The sequence below is a fragment of the Camelus ferus genome, chromosome 3 (genome assembly GCF_009834535.1).
Source record: "Camelus ferus isolate YT-003-E chromosome 3, BCGSAC_Cfer_1.0, whole genome shotgun sequence".
In the NCBI taxonomy this organism is placed as follows: Eukaryota; Metazoa; Chordata; class Mammalia; order Artiodactyla; family Camelidae; genus Camelus; species Camelus ferus.
Genome location: NC_045698.1, coordinates 98659458 through 98687055, shown reverse-complemented (window position 1 = coordinate 98687055; position 27598 = coordinate 98659458). Strand labels below are relative to the sequence as shown.

At 40.1% G+C, this 27598-nt stretch overlaps 1 protein-coding gene across 5 annotated transcripts; it reads right to left on the bottom strand.

Moving 5' to 3' along the window:
• Positions 1–27507, bottom strand: PCDHB15 (protocadherin beta 15). 5 transcript variants are annotated; one of them, XM_032476951.1, is made up of 5 exons: positions 24314–27507; positions 10112–10300; positions 9369–9548; positions 1858–2306; positions 1–272 (listed from the first exon to the last, which is right to left on the bottom strand). In XM_032476951.1, the coding sequence occupies exons 1-2, from the start codon at positions 26576–26578 to the stop codon at positions 10205–10207; spliced, it is 2361 nt and encodes a 786-aa protein (XP_032332842.1). In that variant the 5' UTR covers positions 26579–27507; the 3' UTR covers positions 1–272; positions 1858–2306; positions 9369–9548; positions 10112–10204. The 5 variants fall into 5 exon arrangements, with proteins under 5 accessions (XP_032332842.1, XP_032332841.1, XP_032332840.1 ...); XM_032476950.1 differs by having other exon boundaries at positions 1922–2306; XM_032476949.1 differs by having other exon boundaries at positions 1–2306.
• Between the last annotated feature and the right edge of the window lie 91 nt (positions 27508–27598).

Sequence of the window (27598 nt, the reverse complement as noted above, 5' to 3'; positions counted from 1 at the left end):
TACTTGCTGAATTTGATCCTTTATATTTGTTCAGTAAATCAGTTTTCTTGTCTCTAATATAATGATTGTGCTAAGCCACAGGCTTCCAGGTGCTAAGCCAACCAGCAAATTCATTTGCTACTGCTCAGCTCCTATACCTACCTAACCTTATGTTTAAGGTTAAGGCTCTGATGATACCAGCCCACGATGAGCACCTCTGATGGCATGATGATCATTTAGTGTCCCATAGTCAGCCACTCAGTCTCTACTAGGGCTCAGGAGCATGACAGCATCTATATAAACACAGAGAAGTTAATTGCTATAGAAGGCATGGATCTCCACTATAAGGTTTGCATTATAATTCTCCTACTGTGGCTTCCTGGAAACTCCACACAGCATCCTTAACCACCATGGGCACTTCTAGCAACTTCAGATTGACTAGGTCACATTAGATTGGCTAGTATTATAGCCTTGATCTCCTACATATCTTTTTTCTTACTCCAGGCCCTGCTTAAACCTTGCAGCATTTTGAGTTCCACATATGATATATGTTGCCTCTAAAATCTAAAGAGGTCCCCCAAAACAGTGCCTCTTCCTTAGTGGCAGGGGATGCAAGCGATAACTTGTATTTTACCTCAGGGGAATTTCCTGGCATGCCCAGGCCCCTAGCATCATCTCTGATGGGGCAGGCCCCTTAATTTTCATGGGGCTAATCTTTTGCTCTTTGACATACATGGGCCTGCTAAGTCATCCAGGGTCCTTTTCGTTTACTGCTCATTAGGCCCAATTAGCACAATGTCATCAACACAGTAGTCTAACATTATGTTCTGCAGAAGGTTCAATGTTGAGGTCTTTGTGGAGTATGTTACAAAAGAAAGTAAAAGAGTTCACATAGCTCTGGGGCAAGACAGTGAATGTGTTTTGCTATCCTGTAATGAGAAGATGAAATGCTTCTGATTTCATTCACTGATGGATTTAAGATGAATGCGTTCATCAGGAAAACAGCCACCCACCAAGTGCTAAAGGTCATATTGATCTACTTCAGTAAAGATAACCACTGGTATGGCAGCTGTAATCGGAGCAACTAATTGGTTCAGTAAATTGCAGTCCACTGTCATCACTATGAGCCATCATAGTCGGGGTGAACAGGTGAAGTAAATGAGGATATGATGCAGACTATTACCTCTGCATGCTTTAAGTTTTAGGATGTAGTGCTAATCTCTGAAATTCTTATTAGGATGCAATGTTACTTATGATCTACTATCTTGGCTAGGGAAAGGGAAATTTCAGGTTTTCCGCTGTAATGTTTCTTACTCTACCAGTCAGGGAACAAATGAAAGGGTTTGGCCTTGGAGGTCCCTAAGACCGTCCCCAGGTTTGGTGATTTGCTAGAAAGACTCCTGAGACTCAGCATGTAATCATACTCATGTATATGAGTATGTAAAGGAATACAGTAGAAGGATACAAAGAAAAATCAGCAAAGGGATTAAATGTGCACAGGAGAAAGTCTGGAGGAGAGTAGATACAAATTTCTAAGAATCCTCTCCCCTTGGATTCACATAGAATGTGCTAATTCTTCCAGCATCAAATTTTAACAATGTATATGAAGTGTTGTCTACCAGGGAAGCTTACCTGAGTCTAGAAATCGGGGGGTTTTATTGGGTGCTGGTCACATGGGCATCCCCTGCCTAGCATAAACTACATCGTCTGTATATACAGTTAGGGCACAATAAACCACCTACATCAGTTATGAAATGCTGGGGACACTCCTAAAATCCAAATCCTAGATGCAAACAAAGGGCCAGCCTTGCCAGAAGGTCTTTCTAAGTACAGCAGTTGCAGGTCCTAGATTTGGCCAGTTAAACAAATCTCACTAACCATAAAGGCCTATCTTAGAAAGCCAGGTATCTTCCTGCTTCAGTTTTTGTTGTAATCTTTTTACCTGGCCCAAGGCATCAACTCAGACACAGCACAACTCTGGTCGGTACGTTGAAGCTGACTCAAATGCCTTGTAGGGCTGAGGCAGTATCATGATAGTTCAGTCCAAACAATCCAGTCTGAAAGGGACCTCCCAAGACAGTCAGTTCCAAGCTGTCTTGCTTGTCTATAATATCAGTTTCTCCACCTCCTGTGTACGGACAACATCTGGAAGCATTCTGCATGGGAAGTGCGGGAGCTGGAGCCATTCTCTGCTGCCTCGTAGTCAGCGCCGCCTGGTGTGGTTGTGGGCTCAGCAGTCCGTTTGAATTCAGAATGCTCACAGCAGTTTAGGAAGGCAGCCTGTGGAGTTTACCTTCAAGAAGAGAGGGAAGCTTCCAGGAACAGTTCTGAAAAAAAAAAAAGATCATTAATGTCCTCTGAATCTGTGCCTCCCCAGGTACTAGATGTATTTTCTTCATTGTTAAAAAACCAGTGTGGGGAGGGTATAGTGCAAAGTGGTAGAGCTCATGCTTAGCATGCATGAGGTCCTGGGTTCAATCCCCAGTACCTCCCTTAAAAAATCAATCAATCAATCAAATTAGTTCCCTCCCCCCAAAACAAACAAACAAAAAACCCAATGTGTCCCACTCGGCAATTATAACTTGATTTTTTTTAGTCATCCCCTAGACTTACTCAGATCTTTTGTCTGGAAGGGTTGTATGCAAAAGGGTCAGAGGCATTTTCACAGAAAACATTTTTATGTAACTTAATTTATTAAAAAATTTGTATTGAAGTATAGCTGATTTTCTTTTCTTTCTTTTTTTGTTTGTTTTTTTTGGGGGGTGGTAATTAGGTTTATTTATTTAATGGAAGTACTGGGGATTGAACCCCAGGACCTTGTGTATGCTAAACACGCAATTTACCACTGAGCTATATCCTCCCCGCTTATATAACTTAATTTAGAAAGTCATATCGTGTTAAGGAATTGGTCATGATGATAGACTAAATTTTCAAAGGATTTCAAAATGGATTAACACAGATCAATCTCTTTCTGGAAACAATTATATTTAAAAGTCAAATTGCCTTAATAAGATATGTGTACCAGGAAAAAGGTAAGGGAAATAAGTCACACTGTCAGTTCACTGAGGGAAACTGCAGCCAATCTAGAAATCTGAACCTAAGTCAGCAGCACTAAAACATCCCCCCCATTAGGGGTCCAGAGTCTGATCTGTCCATACTGGGTGGAGGGGTCACAGTTGTTGTGATGTGCCTTTCCTTAGCTTGCAGCTTTCCACAGTACTCACAAGTTAGAAGTGCAGTCTCTGTATCTCCCTCTACATCAGAAACATAGCGATAATTAGCAACTCGATTTCAGACAGCTTCATCAGAAAATTAGCCCTTTCCTGTGGGCATCTGTAAGTGGCTCAAATGGTCCAGGCAGCATCCATGATATTGTCACTGTTTAAGGCCCCACAAAGGGGTAACCTCAATCTGCAACAGTCACAGAGTCCGTGATCCCTTTATTGACCCTGGGCCTGCTTTCCGTTTAGCACGGCTCATACTAAAACTGAAATGGCTCTTAGAAGGTAGTATCAGATTTTAGCTTAGGGTCAGGCCCAGGCAATTAGGATCTGTGAGTTCAGAATTCCAAGAAAGCCAGTGAGTAGTGAAGGACAGTGGAAATGTTCCTCAAATTCAAGTTTCCAGATAACAGCCAAGGGCCAATCTTGCAAGCACGGTTTTCTAGGGTTAGAGTATTAGGTCTGCCACAGTAACTCTTTTTTGCACAGGGTTCTTCCAGCTGATGAGTGTATCTATTCCAATTAAACACTCAGGGACCTGGGAAATAATCACATGGCAGGTCTGTGGATTCTTTGAACCCATTTTGAAATGGATATGGGCCTAAATTCCATTCATCTCTTGATCTATATAACCCCCTGTTATAACTGGAGGACCATTATGGTATTTTAGGTCACCTCTTATCAGAGGCTTCTCAAGAACTGTATGTCACCTGCCTTGAGATGTCTGGGTAATCCACTTTCCCAAGTGCAGTTACCCAGGCAAAAGGTATAAAATCTCAGTAAAATGGAATCTCTGACCCAAGGGTGAACTTAGTTTGACCGTGTTCTTCCTCTGAGTGTATAAGAGTCCCCTGGGTAAACCCAAATTCACTCAGGTTGAACCTAGGCTGAAAAGTAGAAATACTTCATGTTTAAAGTATGGAGGCTAAGAAATGCTTTGAACTTTGGCATATCTAACGTGCGTGTAAAAGCTATAGATTCTTAATGAAAATGGATTCATTGTAAATAACTTGAGACAAGATTTTGCATCTTAGGTATATCCTTGAGGATCACAGGAGATAGATTTTCCAATCTCAATGAACATATCCTGAAGATATAAGAATATGCTTGTGGAAATACTGATTGAAGAGTCTTAAGGACTCTTAAGGTAAACAGAAAGTACTACGTGTCAAAGTTCTTAAGAAATAAAAGTGGCATATCTGTCCCCAAAGAACTCCTTTACATATGCATACTCATCTAGAAAACAACCAGGATTCTGATCAGAAGATGGCAGGAGGTATTATAGAACTTAAAATTCAGAGTTAATTACAACTTTAAGTTTTTTATCCATGTTTATTCTGTATTTATCACTTTTAAATTATAACGTATTTTAATATGTGTAAATCTGTACTTAAAGACAAGAATTTGATTCTTCTAAGACTTATGACATTTGAGTTCTATATTTATGTAAATGGATTATCAACTAGAGAAAGTTATAAAAGGATATTTAATTTGGTCTCAATGTATTATAGGAAAGGAAAAACACCTTTTCCTCTATACTTCTAAGTTCTTATCTGCGACCCATGTAACAAAGACACATTAACAAGAATAAAGCATAAAAACTTATTTAAGTTTTATGTGACATGGGACCTTCATAAGGAAATGCACACTGGAAGAAATAGTTAAACCTGAGTGTTTTTATATTAGGTTTGATGAAGAAGGGAAAGTCATGGGAAAACACATTAAGATGGAAGGTTTGAGCTGAGTATAATAAACTGGAGGAATTTAGCAAGGCCTCTTTGTTCAGATTCCTCTCTATGTCCCTTTGTCTTCAGAGATAAGGATGCACTTTTCCTCAAGGTATAGAGGGACCCCCACCTTGGCCAAATTGAGGGTTTTATGACCTGCTTCAGGGGAGGGCCGGAAAGTCCTTCATGCACATGCCATTTCTCAAATTCCTTCAGGTTAAAATATTCAGTATGCTAAGGTGTTTTGGGGTAGTGTATCCTGAACCCCATCAATATATTTGGAAAAGATATACTTCAAGCAGCCAATTAATTAAAGCCATTTAAAATTATTTGATTAATTTTAAAATATAAATCTTATGTTGATAAAAGACATAAAACAACTTATTTTGAAATTTGTATTTGGAAGAATGGCTACATGTGTTTTTACATGAGAAGCTAAAATGTAATATATTTATCTATTTAAAGATAAATCTCTAAGCATTAAAGCTAATATGCTATCATGAGTTAAAAAGTTTTATCTAACCATTTTGCTTTTCAGTAATTTTATAGAGGTGGTGCTGGCTCAGGCACTGAGGGCAGGAAGGCAAATCCATGTCCAGAATAAACGTCTGTGTCAATGAGGTCAAATCACTGCCTTGGCCATGAGTCCAGGGTAATTAACCTGACATCCAGTGGCTGGCTATCTCCCTAGGGTATGGACTTGACATTGGTCTCTGCTGATGACAGATTGGCACACAGCAATGTTGGTGGTAACCACATCTCTTGATGAAGAGATGTTCATTTTGTTGAACCTATCTATTGTATAACGTCCTTCCCCCCGCCATGGTCACTTTGTACATGGCCCATCAAATGCTACCATAGTAGGGAAAGGGCTGTTCAATACCTTATGGATTAAACATTTAATATTTGTAAAGTGCTAAGAACTATGCTTGACACATAGTAAGCATTATGGAAGTGTTTTTAAAGTAAAAAGCCACATAGTTGAACTTTCTAATTTCAGTTTTAAAATTCACAACCGCGGTGTTGAGCATTTAGGGAGCATTCATATGAGGCACGTATATCTACACACTCTGCCCTATTCTGAGACAGTTCTATAAACATCTCTCACCCAGTGTGATATTATGATTTATAATAGGAAATATGTTTGGTTTTTGTCCTTGGTTTCTGACACAGAGCTCCCTTGGAATTTCCTAAGTGGTGAGAGCAATAAAGGTGTCTCTTGTTATGTTAATGAGGTGACTTTGGGACCAGCACCTAAGGATGGGATGATGGTTGCCAGAAGAACCAACCATATGATTAGAGGGTTGGAACTTTCAGTCTCATGCCTGACCTCTGGGGAGGGAAGAGGGGCTAGAGATTAAGTTTAATCGCTAACGACCAATGATTTAATCAACCATGCCTATGTAATGAAGCTGCCATAAAAACCCAAAAGGATAGGGCTCGGAGAGCTTCTGGGTGGGTGAACACATGGAGATTTGGGGAGAGTGGGACACTAGGAGAGGGCATGGAAGCTCTGTGCCCCTTTCCCCATATCTTGCTCTGTGCATCTTTTCCATCTGGCTGTTTCTGAGTTATGTCCTTCTATAATAAACCAGTAATTTAGTAAGTAAAATGTTTCTCTGAGTTCTGTGCTGCTCTAGCAAATTAACTGAACCCAAGGAGGTGGTCATGAGAACCTCTGATTTATAGTCAGGTGGTCAGAAGTACTGGTAGTAACCTGGGCTTGCCCCTGGTATCTGGAATCTGAGGGGGGCGGTCTTGGGAACCTCCAACCTGTAGACAGTTGGTCAGAAGCACAGGTAACAATTCGGGCTTGCAATTGGCATCTGAAGTTGTTGGGGGGGGGAGCCGTCTAGTGGGACTGAGCCCTCAACCTATGGAATCTGATACCATCTCTGGGTAGATGGTGTCAGAATTGAGCTGAATTGGAGGATAACCACCTGGTATCAGAACATTGCTTGTTGGAGGTGTGGAGGAAAAGCCCCTCTCCCTGCACTGAAATTGGGTGCTCAGAACACAAAAGAGTTGGTGTCAGTGAAGTGGGATTTGCTAGAATTAGCCCTGGCTTAGGGAAGCATGTGGTTTGGGAAAAGAAAGGATGAAAAGGTCAGGGGATGAAGAACCTTGGATTCCTGGGCCACATGGTCACCCAGGGTACGGAACAGCAGCTGTGCTGCAGTCAGTTACTAAAGGTAATAGTTACTAATAGAATTTAGAGATGAACCCAAATCCTGGGGTATATAAGGAAGTGCAAAATAACAAGAAGCATGCCAAACATACAGTCCCTTGGTTCTTGTTATCTGTAATAGCTAAACAGTAAAAGAGAATGCTGAGTTAGACCTGGATGCTGGTCCAAACTCAGATTTCAGTGAGTCTGAGCTTGGGCCACTAGCCTCAAAGCTGTCCCCATTGTAAAAATTGTGCAGGGACAACAGAAAGTACATCTAAGACCTCTGGTCACCAAGAAAGTAGTCAACATGGGGGAAGGACAAAACCAAGAAACTCCTGGAACCAGAGTTATAGAGTAAAGAAATTGTTATGCTTTGTAGATCAGTATCATCAGCTTTCTGAAGAACCTTTACTGAAATGGATTGTGAGAGTAACTCATTTGGGGGCTATGTCTTTGGTTTTGAGTGCTGCAAAGTAGCAGAGCATGTTTGAGCCCATGGCTCACTATGGAACAATCACAGTTGACAATATGTGATTCAGATACACAGGAGGTTATTCCTAAGGGAACAGTCAGTCTGACAGACTGGATAAAAGTAAGGTTTGTTTACCCTGAGGGGACTGTTCATCTTCCCCCATGAATGCCAAGTGGAAGACTTCAGATGAAGCAGTTGATATGCTTCATATGCAAGCCAAGTGGGACTGGCTTTATGATAACCAGCGTATTTGCCCGCTGCCCAGGTCATGGTAAATTCTATGGTTAAAGAGGTCCCTTTCACATGGGCATCCCGTATAATCCTATCGTTGCAAAATCAAAAAACAGTTCGGGAAACCTCACCAGATTTGTTGTCTCTGCTTCTCCTCACTGGGTCTTACAGATGCTAATAAAAACATTAAGTTAATTAACAAGAGAATAGGAGAGGCCAAGGGTGGAGTCACAGGACTCTTTCCAACAATGTGGAAATTTTTACACTGTTATTAAGGAATAAGATGAATGAAGTGAGTATTGATAGGAGCAAACAAAGAGGAAACAGAAGAAAAAGAGTCACAGGACTCATCCCAGCAGGGAAAAAATCCTTAGATGGTTATTAAAAAATGGGATGAATGAAATGGACATTGATGGGGTTAAAATAAAAGTTTTAATACAGCACTACCTAAGGTTGGTTGGGCCAAAGGGACCTCCTCATTGGTCTCCTAACATTAAAGGGCCCCAAACAAATCTACTCTATTTACCCGTTTGAAGAAATTTAAAAAGTCAGAAGGTAGAAATTACAGTGAGAAACCTGACCAGCAATCATATGGGGCAGTGGCAGGCAAATTTACAAGACTGACAAAAGGGCCAGGGTCCCTTGGCTCGACTCCTCACCAGGGACCCAAAGTCTTTTGCACTGGAGTGGGCAAAATGGTCAGGGACTGGAGAAGAGAAGTTTCCAGGACTCAACTGTGGTACCAAATTACCCATTAGGTGAAGCCCCAACTCAGGTTACAATTAGATTAAAATTATTTAAAAACGTAATTGTTGATAGGGTTACAAAAGTTGGAATTATGTGCTACGTAAAGACTTGTGTTAACTTTACCTGAACATTTTATGGGAATGCATATTATGTATGGCTAGGGAATAATTCCTTTACCTAGTATTGTAAAATTAAAACCTGTGGATGCAGTCCTACTAGAGTCTACATTAGGGACATATAAGTTGCTGGAATTACAGTAAAAATTTATAGGCGAATTGGTATGTTTGAACAGGCTTTATGTGAAGTGGTTGCATCTCTTTTACCAGATTGTATTTTGAGAATGGACACTGTATCTGACAGAGAACATTTCTCCTACCTAGAATTATAAAACAGAAGGCATGTACATCCACCCCTTCAAGCAATATTAATTGGAGATACTAAATGGGAATCAGTAAGACTGCCTGAACCACACGGTGTGGAAGGGAAGCTGAAATGCTGGTGGGGACAAATTCTCTGTGCGAGAGCCCTGTGTTCAGTGTATACTGAGGCTTATGGCAAGAGCCTGTGAGTGCCTCCCCGTGATGACTACTGGGACTCTGGACAAGAGAATTACCATTTGAGGGGTATTTACTCCCTTGCTATCAGATGTTAATTGGTGAATGAAGGACATAAAGTGATCTGAAACCTGAAATACTCATAATGTCTAGGGTGATGTCAGAGAAAAGCTCTAATGGGGATGGCAGTGCCCAGAAGAGTTCCATTATAAAATGGAAATGGTTTATACAGGATCACGATGCCTGGGAAATACAGGAGATACTCACCAGCAGGGAGCCTCTTTTCTCCTAGTATTGACTCTGGAACTGCATGAGGAGTTGCTGGATTCTGTTGTCACATGGGCTGTGCCCTATAAAGAGCCCTTGACTGACTGACAAAGAGTTGCTGGGTTTGGAGGTGATAGTTCCAAGGTGAATGGACAACATCTTGTTCGGAAGGCGACCGCTCTGATGATAGAAGGTAAAAACAAATCAGCTTGGAGGGCTGAATTGCATTCTGTTACCCAGCAGTGTTGGAAGAATTGAACAGTGGAAAGAGATTTTTCCTGACTTATGCACAGTGACCAATGGCCTGGCCATAGTTTAGGCAGGAGGGCAGTGGACACCTGGCCTATTAAAGGGATGCCCTATGGAAACTTGAGGGGTGGATTAAAGTAGGACATGTTGATGTCCATCAGAAGAGCTCCCTTCCAGGTTTAGAAGGTTACTTGTAATCAACAAGCAGGTATCCCCATGTGCTTGCTTCAGGTGGCCACATGGGCCCATGAGTTTGAGGGTCTGCAGCTATGCAGAGATGGGTTGAATTTAAACATATTTCTCTTGCACCCTCTGAGGAACAAAATGCTAGTAAGAACTGCCAATAAAATACACAAAGACTGCAGGTAAGCTGTGTGACCAGCTTCCTGGTGGGAAGGCCCTTGAATATAGCTGGCTGATACTGGTAGCCCTGTGGGGTTTGTAAATGGGTCCTGACATGAATAGATACTGATTCTGGTCTGGGCTTTGCTTACCTGGTGGTTAGAATACTGTGAAAGAACTGGAACAGAAGATATTCCACCAATTTGGATGGCTGATCATCATTTCTTCAGACCAGTGACCTCAGTTTACAGCCCATAGTGTCCAACGATGGGCAGAGATATATCCTCCTCAGAGTAATAGTTTGATACAGAATTAGAACAGGCAATTAAAACACTGGTTGTCTAAAACAGGGAGAGATAAAAGCATGAGGGGCTTGCTTACACGCCTTCACCACTGTGCTCACACTCAACATGAGGGGGTCTAAAGGAGTGTCCCCACTGAATAGATTTCTCTTGTTTTCCTGGTGGATCTGGAGCAGGAGGGTTGGGGAAGGTGCTGGTATACCTTCTTCTCCACATAATCTCAGCTTTTTCTATTTCCCCTCCTACTTGATGCATTGGTCATAGGACCAGCGCTGCAATTAAAAGGGCAGGAAGCATGAATGGATTCCTAAGCAAGGAACTATAATTCTGTTTTTAACTTTATGTCAGAATTCTCAAGGGCCTAATGGGGCAGGATATACCTTCACCCCATCTGGTAAAATTGGGATTAACAGTGAATGCAGTTATATTGCCTGGTGGTAGAGATAGCCCACTAGTTCTGCATCTATGTACCTTACTCCACGGTAACAAGAGGGGACAGAGGAAGAAGCACTTGTTAGACTAGTATTGCTGTCTGCAATCTGCATGAGCCTAGTGGCTGAACCTAATGTTCCTCCCAAAGGTGGAAAAGTTTGGGATTAAATGGAGAGAAGAAAAAATACTAGTTATTGGTAAAGTAATGAATAAATGGATTATGTAATGAGGGAAATTCAATATGACATTAACACCTCAAAAGAGGCTCAGAGCAAGAGATGATACCCAGATTTTCTTGTTACTATCCTTCTAATCTTATTCCTTTTTATTCCATGAATAAATGCTGTTTGAATTGTGTCCTCACTGAAAAAGATATATTGACATCCTAATCCCTCGTACCTCAGAATGTAACTTAATTTGGAGATACGGTCTTAATAGAGGTAATCAAGTTAAAACAAGGTCGTTGGGATGGGTCCTAAACCAGTAGGGTTGATGTCCTTATAAAAAGGGGAAATTTAAACATAGGAACAGATACGCATAGAGAGAAGACCATGTGAAGAGATACAGGGAGAAGGTGGCCAACTACAAGCCGAGGAAAGAGACCTGGAACAGATTCTTCCTCTCAGTCTTCATAAGGAACCAACTCTGCTAACACCTTGATTTCAGACCTCTGGCCTCCAGAACTGAGACAATAAATTTTTATTATTTAAGCCACCCAGTTTGTGGTACTATGTTATGGCAGCCCTAGAAAACAAATACAAATGCAAATCCATACCTCTGGCCATCTTTGTTTCCAGGAAAAGTGAACAGTCAGATGTACCACTCAAAATGCTTTCTTACCAAGTGGGAGGGGCAAGGTAGGTGAAGGGGATTAAGCAGTACAAACTACTAAGTATAAGATAAATAAGCTACAAAGACATAATGTACAGTAAAGGGAATTTAACCAATATTTTATAATAAAATTATATGGAGTACAATCTAAAAAATATTGAATCACTATGTTGTACATCTGAAAGTAAAATAATATTGTAAGTCAACTATACTTCAATTAAAAACCAAAACCCAAAAACACCCTACAAAGTCCTTTCCTTCATGAGGGGTTCCCTTCCCTTCGGCCCTTCTGAGCCAGTCCTGTGGGATATAACACTCTAGTAGCCTCCTTATAGTTTGTGCCAGATTTCTGTGTGGAAATATTTTTAAATTAGGCTCAGATTTTCCCTCTTTAGTGATCTGATCACCAGGAACTCCCCATGAGGCCACAGATGTAAAGTGAAAAAGCAGTGGTAATGCAGGAGCATTAGGTGTATTGCCAATGTAAACCTTCCACTCGTGAAACATATTTATGCTCTCCAGACCTGCTCACATACGATCTTGTATTACTACTTCCACTTGAAGATGGAGTGCTGCTACACATACTGCAATTTTATGGTTTGATCAATCAGGTAACATCCAGTAAATTACAGGCATCTGAGATGACATGCTCACTTTATGTCCTACAGTCAGGGGTTCAGCCTCTACCGTGGTCCAACAGCAAGCCAGGAGCTATGTTACTTTGTTAAGATCTCTGGGAAGCAGACTCTGGGATAGAGTGTAGGGTGTTTGCTAGTGCGTTCTTTGAGATTAACATCTGTGGGGTGGAGGTGATGGAAGCAGGATTCAGCAGAGAGAGAAATGGAGAATTCTGAAGCTAAAATGGCCCTTTAGAGCTATGCTGTGTTAGGCTGAAATGGCTGGGTCTTTACATTTCCACCTTAATCAGTCATCAGATGTGGCCTGCCCTGGTAAGGATGTGACAGCTGAAGGGCGCCCACTGACAGCACCCCTGGCATTCCCAGCAGCACTCCCAGAAACAAGTCTTTCATGGAAGTGGAATCTGAGAGGTGCATGTCCATGTCCTTACAATCTACTCTCTGTGCCGCTCAGATCCTCTTCACACATATTCAGAGAGCAGCTCCTTCATGGTTCTGCTGGGCCTTTCTTCCTGGGGGATACTTAGAGGAGAAAGTTTAATGGGATGACCTATAGTCCCTACCACTGAAAATGGTTTCAGGGTTAGAACTGATAATCATTGTCTCCTTTCTCTACTATCCATTCTAGGTTTCTCCTCACCTTCACTAGCATGTCTGCTGGTGTCAGTGGATTATCTGGTGGTATAATCCGGACTTTCATGCCCAAGAGATATGAGCCCTTGTCATCATGCCCTTCTCAAAATGGGACTGTTGCATATATCCAATTACCAAAGTAATGGGCGAGTGTGTACCAGGAGGCACTCAAGTTGGTCATCTGGGTGCCAAACATATTTTCCCTTGCGCCCAGTGTGTCATAGCAGCCCTACTTCCTCCTGATGATCAGGGTCACTTTCTCCTGTCAAGTTGGTGGCTCCACTCTTGTCTGTTGGACCTTAGTCAAATGGAACCCAAAGGACTGAGGTTACAGCTTTAGCTTATAATATAGAAGGGAATTTGCTATGTCCCCTGGTGGAAATGTTTTCTTTTAGGGACAAAGTCTTCTAACTCTGCAGACCCCAGAGTTTCTGAAATGGGAAGCACAAATTTCCCAAGCAGGTCATTGGGAGCAATGTTAACTGAAGCCGTTCCTACCATATAAAGGGTTTAGTGTTTGTCTTTACTGCTGGCATTTTGTACATTTGGCTGTGGAAGCAGCTAGATCAACCCTGATAAGTGAGGTACATGAATAGCTTTTATTTTTGTCACTGCAGCCTCTTTGTTCATGTGTTCATCATGCTAGCAGTGGTCTGGCTGATGAAGGAAGCTGTGTGATGTCAAATGGATCAATAATTTTGTCTATTTCAGTGTTTAGTGACCCTTCCTTGGTGGAATGCCCTCTGGTGGCCATCAACTTAACACATAAAGGTCTTCACACTTCGAGTTTACTTGTATATATTCAACATGCTTCTAACTCATTACTACTTATACTCAATCTTCCAGCTTTCCAGGACCCCAAGATTTTGTTCTCTAACACCTTTATTCAATGGGAAAAAAATAAGGCTCTTTGAAGGAATAGTTAGATACACATCTGGATTATTAGAAAATAGAATAATTTTGTGACTTCTTATATTTCCAGAAAACAAGTATGTTTCAAAATTATAGGTTGGACACCACGCACAAAAATAAACTCAAAATGGCTTAATGGCTTACACATAAGACAAGACACTCTTAGAAGAAACCAGGCAAAACATTATCTAACATAAATCTCAGAAGTGTTCTCCTATGGCAATTTACCCAAGCAACAGAAATAAAAGCAAAAATAAACAAATGGGACGTAATTGAACTTATAAGCTTTTGCACAGCAAAGGAAACCATAAGCAAAACAAAAAGACAACCTACGGAATAGGAGAAAATATTTGCAAAAGATGAGACTGACAAGAGCTTAATTTCCAGAATATATACACAGCACATACAATAAGAAAAAAACAAGTAACCCAATTCAAAATGGGCAGAAGACCTAAACAAGCAATTCTCTAATGAAGACATAGAAATAGCAAATAGGCACATGAAAAAATGCTCAATATTGCTAATTATCAGAGAAATGCAAATCAAAACTACAATTAGGTATCACCTCACACTAGGCAGAATGGCCATCATTCAAAAGTCCACAAGCGATAAATACTGGAGAGACTGTAGAGGAAAGGGAACCCCCCTACACTGTTGGTGGGAATGTAGTTTGGTGCAGCCATTATGGAAAATCAGTATGGAGATTGCTCAAAAGACTAAAAACAGACTTACCATATGATCCAGCAATCCCACTCCTGGGCATATATCCAGAGGGGACCTTAATTCAAAAAGATACATGCACCCCAATGTTCATAGCACCACGATTTACAATAGCCAAGACATGGAACAACCTAAATGTCCATTGACAGATGACTGGATAAAGAAGTAATGGAATACTACTCAGCCATAAAAACAACAAAATAATGCCATTTGCTGCAACATGGATGGACCTGAAGATTCTAAGTGAAGCAAGCTAGAAAGGGAAAGAAAAGTACCATATGATATCATTTACATGTGGAATATATATATGAAAAAAGACAAATGAACTTATTTACAAAACAGAAACAGACTCACAGACATAGAAAACAAACTTATGGTTACCAAGGTGGAAGGGAATGAGAAGGGATAAATTGGGAGTTTGAGATTTGCAGATACTAACTACTATATATAAAATAGATAAACAACAAGTTTATACTATATAGTACAGGGAACTATATTCAATATCTTGCAGTAACTTACGGTGAAAAAGAATATGAAAATGAATGTATGTATGTTCTTATATGACTGAAGCATCATGCTGTACACCAGAAATTGAAACAACACTGTAAACTGACTATACTCCAATAAAAAAAAGAAAAATTATAAGTTGGGCAAAAAGCCCGCAGGAGCCAGTTTGAGAAGTCTCCTGCTGGCCAAATTGGGATAGGTTAATTGCAAAACTGGACCAAAAATGTACACTTGATTAAAACAAGTTAAGTCCATAAATGCCACAAGTATATAATGATACTAAAAAGTAAAAGTTGATTATTTTCTTTCTAAATAATTTAGTTTTCTCTTTAAATAATTATTTATTGATCCTTTTGCCAATACTACTGTGTCTAGATGCAAGATCTCTTGAAAATATATACATTTGCTCATCACTTGCCAATTTCTACAAAACAGTCTACGTGGATTTTGATTGTACTTGCATTTCTGTTGAGCTCATTTTGGTAATGAACATCTTAATTCTGAGTCTTGAATCTATGAACATAGTACCTCTCTCCATTTACTTAAATCTTCTCAATTTCTCTTTGCAATGTTTTATAATTTTCAATGTAGAAGTCTTGCACATCTTTAGTTAAATCTATTTCTAATTATGTATCTTTCCAATGCTATTGTACATGGTAGTTTTTAACTTTATTTTTCATTTATTATTTGCAATTATATAGAAACATAACTGATTTTTATATATTAATCTTATATTCTGCAACCTTGTTAAATCTATTCATTAGTCCCAGTAGTTTTCTTATAGATTCTTTGGGATTTTAAACATACACAATTATGCCATCTATAAATAAAGACAAATATTTAAAATATCTGTGTGTTTTATTTATTTTTCCTGGCTTTTTATATTGACTAGATCTTCCATTATAATGTTGAACAGGAGTGAGAACTTTCTGATCTTGTCTGCAATATTACAGGGAAGCATTCAATATTTTACCAGTAAGTATTATGTTAAGTTTTAGGATTTTTGTAGTTCCATAACTGGGAGCAAGAGTTATTACCATAGAGGTTTATATTAGAAAATAAAAAACTACAATTTGTGAGCTAGTAATCACTTCAAAGATGAGTCAATGATAAAGCAATTCCATATTTACAACATTTTAAAGCTTTATCCTCTGGTATGAATTTCCTTATGCATAATAAGAGATGCACCTGAAGGTTTTCCCACATTGATTACATTCATTGGGTTCCTCTCCAATGTGAGTTTCCACATGTTTTTGAAGTAGTAGAGAAAACTAAAAGATTTTCCATTCTTCACAATTCTATCTCCCAGTATGAGTTCTCACTTATTGACTAAAGAATGAGAAAGACCTGAAGATTTTCCCACATTCTTTACATTTATACGGTTTCTTTTCAGTGTGTATCCTCATATATTCACTAAAGTGTTAGGAGTTATACTTTCCCACATTTCTTACACTTAGTATGGTTTCTCTCTAATATGAATTTTCACATAGCTTTGGAAGAATTAGATGTAAATTAAGATTTTCCAACACTCCAAACATTAATAGAATTTCTCTTCAGTGTGAGTCCTCACAGGTTTCTTAAGTGGTGAGGAACAGCTGAAGGCATATCTGCATTCCATATAGTGTTTCTCTCCAATGTGCATTATCACATGTACAGTAAAATGTGAAGGATGACAGAAGGACTTGTCACATCGTTTACAATTATAGGGCCTCTCTCCAGTGTTCGTACTCATGTGGTCATTAAAAGAGGAATGGGAACTGTACACTCTTTACATGTATTGAGATCTTTTCTGGTGTTTTCTCACTTGTAGAGTAAGCTTTGAAGAACAAGTGAAGGTTTCCCCACATTCCTTATATTCATAAGCCTTCTCTTCAATGTGAGTTCTTATATGTACTGTAAGCAATGTAGGAGAAATAAAGACTTTCTCATATTCTTTTACATTCATTGGGCATACTTTCAATATGAGTTCTCACATGTGCTCTAAAGGATGAAGGACAACTGAAGATTTTTCCACATTTTTTACATTCGTAGAATTTATCTCCGATGAGAGTTTTCATATTTTCTAAGAGATGAGAGAAAATGGAAGCTTTTTCACATTATATGAATACACAGCTTCCCTCCACTGTCATTTCTTACATGTACAGCAGTGTACGAACAATGAATAAAAGCTTTCCTACATTTTGTATATTCATAGTATTCTTCTCCAATGTGAATTTTCACGAGTCCTAAGACATAAGGAATAGCTGAAGAGTTCTCTACATTCCTTACATTGATAGGGTTTGTGTCCAGTGCATGATCCCATGTGTGACTTAACAAGCGAATGATAAATGAAGGCTTTCTCACATCCATTGAATTCATAGGATTTCTCTTCAGTATGAGTTCTCTTATGCACTTTTAAATTTGGAATCTGACTGAAGGCTTTTCCATAATAACTACCCTCATTATATTTTTCTCTAGCATGAAATACCTTCTACACAGTAGATACTAAGGTATTTCTGGAATATTTTCCAATTTGATTATATTCATAAAGATTCTCCACCATATGAATTCTTAAATATCTTTACTGTGTCTTAGACTGATCTGTGCCATGGCAAAAGGATGATGATTATATAATAGGAAGTTTTTCATATTAGACGAAGTAGTATAATACTAATATAAAGCAGACTGTGGTAAGTGAAGGTTGTGTATTCTTATCCTTAGAGGAAATACACCCCAAAATGTTATAGGTAAAAAGTCAATTTAGTATATAAAATGAAATACCAAAAAAATACAGAATTAGGCCAAAAAGAAAACAGAAAATGAGAAACAAAGGAATGAAAACAGAGGGTATGAATAAATAATAGACAGAATTATATAAATAATTGTATTAAATATAAATAAAATGAACTCCCCAGTTAAAAGGCAGAAGTGATAAGATTGGATAAAAAAGCAAGATCCAATTCTATGTAGTTTACCAAAGAGGTATTTAAAATATAAATACAGGATGAAAGCAAAAGGATGGGAAAAGACACATCATGCAAATCCTAAGCATAAGAAATATCAAGTGACTCTATTAACATCAAATTTAAACTATTACTAGAGACTAAAAGGGATGTTTCATAATGATTGGTGTTAATTCATCAAGAAGATACAATAATCCTACTGATGTGCACATTTTAATAACAGAGCTTCAAAATAGATGAGGCTTACAACAATGCTAGAACTGAAGGGAGAAATAAACAAATTCATAATCACTGAAGAATTTAACATTTTCCTCTCAGTAATTGATAGAACGTGTAGGAAAAAATGGTAAGAATAGAATATTTCAATAACACTATCAAAGCAATTCAGTTTAATTGATATTTATAGAACACTATACACAACCGTACAACACATATTTATTTCAAGCACACATGAGCTCATCAGGATAACCCATATGTTGGATAATAACAACAAAACAACAAAACTCAATAAATTTTAAAGGATTGAAATTGAACAGAATATGTTCTCAGACCAAAACAAATGATAGCCCTGGATATTTGGAAATTGAGCAACACTTCTAGCTAAGCAATGGGTCAAATGAGAAATCAACAGGGAAATTACAGATTAAGTCAAGCAATGGTAATAAAATCACCATGTATCAAAATTCATGAAGTACAGCTTAAGTAGGTATAGGAAAAGAAATAACATATGCGTGGAAATCAATGAAACAGAAAAGAGAAAGTAATAGGAAAATAACAAAGACAAGAATTGGTTTTTTTTAAAGATTAGTAAAATTGATATACTCACAGCACTACTGATAAAATAAAAGGAGAGAAGACATACTTACTAATATTCAGAAAGAGGGGCACCACTATAGATCTTAAATATATTGAAAAGATAATAAAGGAATAGTATCAATAACTTCAAGCCAAAATATTAACATCTTAGATAAAATGGACAAAATGTTAAAAAAAAAAAACACGTTACCAATTGGCACAAGAAGAAACAGAACACTGGAACTGCAGCATACCTATTCCAGAAATTGAATCTGCAATTCAAAATTTCCCCACAAAGAGAATGTTAGCCACAGAGATGGCTTCTGTGGCAGTTTCTATCATATACACAAAGAAGAAATAATAAATATTATACACAAACTCTTTCATAAAAGAGAGGTGGAATAAATAATTGTTGACTCAATCTATGAGACCAGTGTAACCATGAAACCAAACCTGACAAGGGAATAAAATGAAAAAATATAGAGACCAATATCCCTCATGAACATAGAGGCAAAAGTTCTCAACAACGTAGCAACAAATTGAATCTACTGAACAGACATTTTTCACACTGCTGTATGCCGCCTGGGAGAAAAACATAAATAGCTTGCCTGAGGAATCACAGCCACACAGGTGCCCTTCCATCCCCAGCCTGCAGGACTCCAGTTTCTCGGATCTCCTTGGATTTTTGTATTCTTCTATTGCTGCTGCTTCTGCTGTCTCATGTTTGAAATGAAGAGGGACCTGATTCAGATCTCACCACTCAGATTTCAGCTGTGAACACCATCACTACTGCTATGATCCCCACTTGAACTTACAAGTTAGAAACTACCAACAGGACCAGGACCAGGGTAAGGCATGTGTCTCAGAAGCAAAATTAATATGTCACCCAAAAACTTAATAGTAAAGATAGATATCATTTAATGCAATAGTCTAAAAAATCATACTTCATGAAATAATTAATGATGAACAAAATATCAAAATTTTAAATAAAAACATGATCCAATTCCACACTTGTACAACTTGGCCTCACCCTAATTACAACCCTGTTACATCTTGATGTCAACTTTATTGTTTCCTGAGGTCACTGGGGAAAAAAATGACTGTATCTGCTTTACAGTTCCCTCTTTGGGCTGCTCCTTCAAAGTCAAGAGGGCTACCAAACTTCTTGATCCACAAATGCTGGCATTGTTAAATTTACACAGAGAAAATTTACACAGAGAAAATTATGTTTAGTTTGCAAACACAATCTACTTTAGAATATGTTACTAATGGCAATTTTATTACACACACCTTATGCATTAAATGAGAACTATCTTTACAATGTGAAAAAGGTATGGAAAACCAATGTTATTCTGTTATATATCTGTGCATGCGTGCACCTCCACCATCTACTAGAGCTACCTTCTCCACCACGCCACACCCCGACATGCTCAAATGCACACACATATACACACAAATACACAAACACTGAGTGCAGCTGAGGAGTTCTAAAATTTCTTGAGGCATTACCATTCATGTATCATAAGGTTTTTTATTGATTTTTCATATAACTGGAAGTAATGCTCTTTTCAAGGTATTCCAGATGAATCCAAGAAAGGTATAAGTAGTAAGCCTTTGGAGATGCCTTTAAATTCTACACATACCAATGAAGTATTTGTAAAGTCAGACTGGAGAGGAGTAATGGCTACTGACACAGTGGGGTCTCAAAACACATCTCTCTGTATATTGAAAAGGCTGTTAGGAATTTCTATTCCTTCCACCAGGCATTTTCTACCAAAACATGTAGATTGCTGATCTCCTCTCAAAGATTTTTAGGACTCATAGTCAATTTATTTTACTAAGTAAAAATTTTGGCCCTGCTACTTCCCTGCCTGAGAGGGAAACCAGTGTTCTGGATTGCTGCATTGCTGGTCAGAACACCACTAGTGCAGGTTTAAAAGTATAGCTAGCATTTATCAGCTCACTTTCTCATTCTATTCTCCAAAACTCAACTTTTTGGGTTGCTACTAGCCAAGAAGGTTTCTTTGAAAGTTCAATTATTTGTGTATATTTGTATTAGCCAAATTGAGAGATGACTGAATGAAGACAGAAGGTCAGCCACAGTAACTCAGAGAACCATCCCTTGATAACAGCTAAGGGAAAGCAAAACTACTTTTCTGACAAGCATCTCATACACCTTAAATAGAAAATCTGGGACCTTGTCAGACAACTGTATAAATCAACCTTACTCATGAAGAGGAGAGATGTGTCAGTTTGGAATGCATTTATCTGCAGTCAACAGAAAACCTGACTATAGCTGTCTAATGACATAGCAGTTTATAAAATGCAACATAAAGCCTGGGAGAAGGTGGTGTAGAGATGCTGCAGCAGCTTAACAATGCTACAAGAAGTCCAAGGGCTTTCCATATTATCATAATTAGTATACAGACCTTTGTTTTATGATATTCATCTCATGGTTGCAAGTTGGCTGCTTCAATTCTAGGCTTACTTGCAATATCCATGCCAATTAAGAAAAAGAAAAATGGGCAAAAGTCCTAAGGAACATGCTACCCCAGACTAGCCCTTCCAAAAATATTTCCCTTAAGCCCAGTTCCTGTCTGCACTTTCACATCACTAGCAATAACAGAGTCATATGACATTCCTACCTGCAAGGGGCTACAGGATTATGAATATTTTGGCCTAGTGTACGGGAAGGCAAAGAAAAACTGGTCAGGAGATGGTTTTGTTGATAGTCATTTGTATTCATGTCCTATTGCTGCTGTAACAAATTACTACAAACTTAGTGGCTTAAAAACACAAATTTATTATCTTACTGTTCTGGAGGTCAAAAGTTAAACTGGGCTAAAGTTAAGGTAGAGCTACATTCCTTTCTGGAGGCTTTAAGAAAGAATACATTTTCTTGCCTTTTGTAGCTTCTGGAGGCTGCCTGCTTTCCCTCACTTGTGGCTCCCTTCCATCTTCAGACTCAGTAATGGCTGGTTCAGTCTTTAACATCACTCCCACACTGACTCTTTTCTGCTTCCCACTTCTACTTCTTATTAAAGACTCTTGCAATTACACTGGACCCACCTGGATAATCTAGGGTAATCTTATCTTAAATCAGCTAATTATCAACCTTAATTCCATCTGCAACTTTAATTCCCCTTTGTCACATACTATAAGATATTCACAGGTCCAGAGATTAGGACATACTTTATGGGGCTATTATTTTCCCTATCACAGTCCACTCTATGGTCCCCAAAGATCCACATCCATTCCACATTTTATATATAGTATATATATGGCCCTGCTACTTATATATATTATTTTATAATATAATTATATATTATATATAATATATATATATATTATATATATATAAAATCCCAAAGATCTCATCTCATTACAGTATCAACTACTCAGTGTGTATGCCTAATACAAATGGTGTACACCTGAGACACCCTTGGCTTTTTCTCAAGAAAAAGAATATGCTTTCCTAATAGTAAATCTCCTAATTTTAGCATCTTTTATAACCTAATTAAGCTTAGAATTTCTCAAATCATCATATTCTGGTTCCTTCTTGCTTAACAGTCTATCTCATTTCTTTCACATTCTACTATAGGCAGCAAGAAACCAGGCTGCACTTCAACCCATGCCTGGAAATCTCCTCAGCTAAATATCCAAGTTCATTGTTTACAAGTCCTTCCCCACCCCTTATTTCCCCTGCAGGACACAATTCAGCTAAATTTTCTACCATTATATAGCAAAGATTCCCTTTCCTTCAGTTTCTAATAACATTTTCCTCATTTCTTTCGGAGCCCTCATCAGCAGTGACTTTAACATCCATTTTTCTGCTAAGTCTCTTTACGCTTTGATTCAGGTATTCTATAAGGCAATATATTTTCTCTACCATGCTCCTTACTTCCTTCTGAGTCTTCACTAGAGAGTTGCTAACATCTGTATTTCAACTGTGGGTCCAAAGCAATCAATGCTTTTTGTAACATGCTCTTCAGAATTCTTCCAGTCTATGCCTACTATCCACTTCCAGAGCAATTTTGACATTTTTAGTTATTTGTTACAGAAGCACTCCAATTCCAGGTACCAAAATCTGTATCAGTCAGGGTTCAATCAGTCAGCAGGAGATAAATATATGAAGAGATTTATTGCAAGAAAGTGACTTACAAGGTTGTGGGAGCTGGCTGGCTAAGTCCGAAATCTGTAGAGCAGGCAATTAGAAAGGGCCAACTGGAAGTCTGAAGCATGAGCCGAAGCTGCTGCCCATAGTTGGAATTTATTCATCTCAGGGAAAAGTCAGTTCCGTTTTTAAGGCCTTTCAACAAGGCCCACCCGGATCACCTACGATATTCTCTCTAGTTTAAGACTAGCTGATTAGCAACCTTAATTCCTCTGAACCTTAACTCCCATTTGCAATACAACATGGCATATTCACAGGTTCCAGAGATTAGGATGCTGATGTCTTTAGGGGGCAATTGCTCTGCCTACCACAGCATTCTATAGTATCCGCAAAGTTATGAGGCTCCTGGAGATAGACGAGTCCAGACAACAGAGCTGATTACTTCTTCAAATATTCAATCCCTTCACCAACATATCCTTTAATAAGTTTTCTTTAGTTAGTATTAATTCTACAATGTATTTTCTTTCAAATTCGTTATCAACCAGAACAATGTCACCCATAGGCAAATAGATTGGCATGCTGTGTCATCAAAAGCTCCTCTAGGCCCAGAATTTGGAACCTGCTTGAGAATCTATCTGCAATATAGCAAGGGACATTGCAGGCAACATATTACTTGGTCCTTTAGAGTATATAAAAACACCTTAGACACAGTCAATCTGAGTATCATTAAATCTGTCTAGAACTCTTAACAGGATCATAACTTCATAAGTTACGATATAAGGAAGAACCCATAAGTCTTTTCAACATTAACTTAGATAAGAAAGAACAGATGACAGTTATATTTTCATGAGATGGCATATGTATTTTAGAGCAAAAGTCTAATGATTTACAAGCTTAATTTTGAAATAAGCAGCACAGAATTATACATGTTGCTGCCTAACAGTAAAACAAAAATCCAAACAAAGCTTAGAAGAAACTGGATATAGGTAAACATAAATTGATTCCACCCCCAAAGAGAAAAGAGGTTATAGAAAAGTCATAGCTGCGTAGATAATAAAAACTAACAAGGAATCAGACATTATTAGGTGGTGTCATATAGTGAGAAATTACTTTTAAAAGTAAAATTATGTTTATACTGAGAGGTTAACTTTCATATTATCCTTTAGGAATGAGTACTAAACCTTAATCAGGAATACGAAATTTCCTGATGTAAAATTTTTTACTAACACAATAATTGGAAAAAAATTACACAGCAACAAGGCCAACAAAACAATGAGTAACTTTACTAAGGAAAATACTAGAGAAGAACGAAAATAAGAATTAAAGATTACTACAGGCTGAAAAAAAGAAAGGGAAAGGTGAAGGAGACAAAGCTAATGTATACAGTGGGGAAGTTTCATATACCTAAACTACTCTGGAAAGTTGGCTTTACGTCCAGCTTCCTCCCAACGTCCTGACCTAGAATATTGGGTAAGACAGGCTTCAAGAATTTGAACTCATTACTCCCGGAATCTCCCGTCAGACACACCTGGTACTGGTAGCTGTGGGACAGGGTGCCGGTGCCGCTGACGTCCACCAGGTGGCCCGGGAAGGGGCCCTCGGGCACCGAGCAGCGACCCGCCCGCGCAGCCCCGCCCCGCCCGCACAGCCGCACCACCACGAACACCAGCACCGAGAAGAGGAAGAGCGACGACACGGACGCCAAGGCCACCACCAGGTAGACGGTGAGCGGGTCGGCCGGCGCCGCGGCCGCCGCCTCCGCTTCCGCTTCCGGGGGCGGCAGGTGGGGCTGCGAGAAGCCGTCCACCAGCAGCACGTGCAGCGTGACGCTGGCCGACAGCGGCGGCTCGCCATTGTCCTTGACCAGCACCAGCAGCCTGTGCCTGGCCGCGTCGCGCTCGCTCAGCGGCCTGGCCGTGCGCACCTCGCCGTTGTGCGCCCACACGCCGAACAGCCCGGGCTCCGTGGCCTTGAGCAGCTGGTACGACAGCCAGGCGTTCTGGCCCGCGTCGCCGTCCACCGCCACCACCTTGGTCACCAGGTAGCCCGGCTCGGCCGCCCTGGGCAGCAGCTCGGTGCAGGGCGCCGAGGTGTTCTGCAGCGGGTACAGCACGAAGGGCGCGTTGTCGTTGTCGTCCTCCACGAGCACGCGCACCAGCGCCTGGCTGCTCAGCGGCGGCGAGCCGCGGTCGGCGGCGCCCACGCGGAACTCGAAGGCGCGCAGGGCCTCGTAGTCCAGGGACCGCAGGGCGAACAGGTGGCCGTTGTCGGCGTTGATGGACACGAGGGAGGCCAGGGGCACGTGCGGGTCGGCGGGCGGCAGCAGCGAGTAGGTGACCTGGGCGTTGGCGCCGGCGTCTGTGTCTGTGGCGCTGACGGTGCCGATGTGCAGGGCGGGGCTGTTGTTCTCGCGGACCCGCAGGGTGTAGGAGGCCTGGGTGAAGGCGGGGGCGTTGTCGTTGACGTCGGACACCAGCACTGTTATGTTGTGCTCAGTCTTCAGCCTTGGTGTCCCCAGATCTGTGACGGTGATGGTGATATTATATTCGGCTTTGATCTCTCTGTCCAGCTCCCCATTTGTTACCAGGGTATAGAAATTCTCTGCAGATGGTTTCAGGAGGAAGGGGAGCTCATCCTGGATGGAACAAGTCATCCTTCCATTGTCCCCTGAGTCTCGGTCTCGAATCCTAAACAGGGCCACTTCTGTCTCAGGGGAATTTTCAGGAATGGGGCTGGTAAGTGATGAAATAATTAATTCTGGGGAGTTGTCGTTAACATCTAGTACCTCAATGGAGACAGAACACTTTCCAGATAGTCCCCCACCATCAGATGCATCTATATACAGTTCATATGAGGATATTGTTTCAAAATCTAGTTTTTTAATTAGTCGAACTTCTCCCGAAATGCTGCTTAGCTCAAAAGTTGTGCTTATCTCTTGAGAACTATAAAAAAAGGAATACGATATCTCTCCATTTGTCCCTGTGTCTAAATCTCTAGCTGAGACCTTGACAATTAGGGCGCCTACAGGGCTGTTTTCTGGGACCTGCACCTGGTAGTGCGTCTGTGCAAACTCAGGGGCATTGTCATTGACGTCCAAGACCAAGATGCGGACCTGGGTTGTACCAGACCTGGGCGGAGAGCCGCCATCCAGCGCTGTGAGGGTTAATCTGAGCTCGGCCTGCTCCTCGCGATCCAACTCTTTGTACAGCACCAGTTCTGGGTATTTCCTGCCGTCCCCCCAGCTGCGGGTGGAAACGTGGAAATGAGAGTTGGGACTAATATTATAGTTTTGGATGTTGTTGTTGCCCACGTCCAAATCCTGAGCTGTTTTCAGAGGAAACACGGTCCCAGGAGGGCTGGTCTCTAGGATTTTCAGCGTCATTTCTCTTTCAGGGAACTCAGGAGAATGATCATTTATGTCTCTCACCACTAGCTCAGCTCGAAATACTCCCAATGGTTTTTTCAGTAACACTTGGAAACGCATTACACATGGATCTGTGGGGCCGCACATCTCCTCCCGGTCCAGTTTCTCATTTAATATCAACTCCCCAGTCTGCAGATCAAGCTGCACCCGGGGTTCGTTATCCTCAGAGACCACCCGGGCTTCCCGCGCAGCTAGTTCCCCCACTCCCAGCCCCAGGTCCTTGGCCAGGTTGGCCACCAACGTTCCGCTCATTGTTTCCTCCATCACGGAATAGCGACGGGATTCCCAGCCTGCAAAAGCCACTCCCAGCAAGATAAAGAGAATCAGGACTTGCCTTTGTTTAGGAAAGCGCTCCCCTCCAGCCTCCATGTTAACTCCCACAAACGCCTTTCCAGGAACAGGGCCCAGCTCTACCTTAGGGAGCGATGGGACTGAGACAATGATGGATCTCCAAGTTGGCAACCTGTCCAGAAATGTCGGTGAGTAGCGTTCTCTGCAGACTTACTGGTCCTGAGCTTTGCTTAAGGCTTTTCTCTTCCTCTGGAGAAGTGAAGTTGAGCTCGTAGCATTTCCTGGGTCTTTTTTTTTTTTTTTTTTTTGACGCCTTAGCCTGCAGCGCCACCATGCGTTGTCTTCGAAAAGAACGGCTACAGTTATACATATATGATAATCTAGAGGGCTATTCGAAGTTTGGAAATGGTGTGGGAAGATGATATAGTCAGAAAACCATGCAATTATAATTATTTGTTCCTTCATTCAAAGAAATATGATTCATATCTGTTTAATATGTTCTGAAATACACCAGCAAGCAATCCAGGCATTGTCCCTAACTTTGAGAACCTATAGTCTGGGTGGGATGCTCTGAGGAGAATTGAGAAGTGAAAGAAGACTTAATAGTGATCATCATTTCATCTTGTAAAAATAACAATATATACTTGTAATTTCTTAAAATTCTCTCAGCAAAAGGGATGAATTCCTCTAAATTTCCTTCCAAGTTTGAGGCATTGTATACGCCAGAACTGTGGTTTCCGTTGATTGAATCACATCAAGGAAAAAGCCACCAGTTAATTCCAGTTTATAATACCTATTCTACATAAGGTCAGGGAGTTATGATTTTATGAAACTTTCAAACTATGGGAAAATGCTTATGAGGGCACATCTCATATCTCTTGCCCTGCTATTTTCCCACTCTGTACATGGCTTTTATTATTTACATAATACAATATAGCATCAATGCTGAATAGAATGATTATGTGCAATACATAAATATGAACTATCTGTACACATCTGCAGATCTAACTCAGAATTAAGGTATGTAAAATTGAAAGCAAAACTGAATGTTTTAAGAGTAAAAGTAAAAATTAAGACCAAACACTGCAATAAATCAGA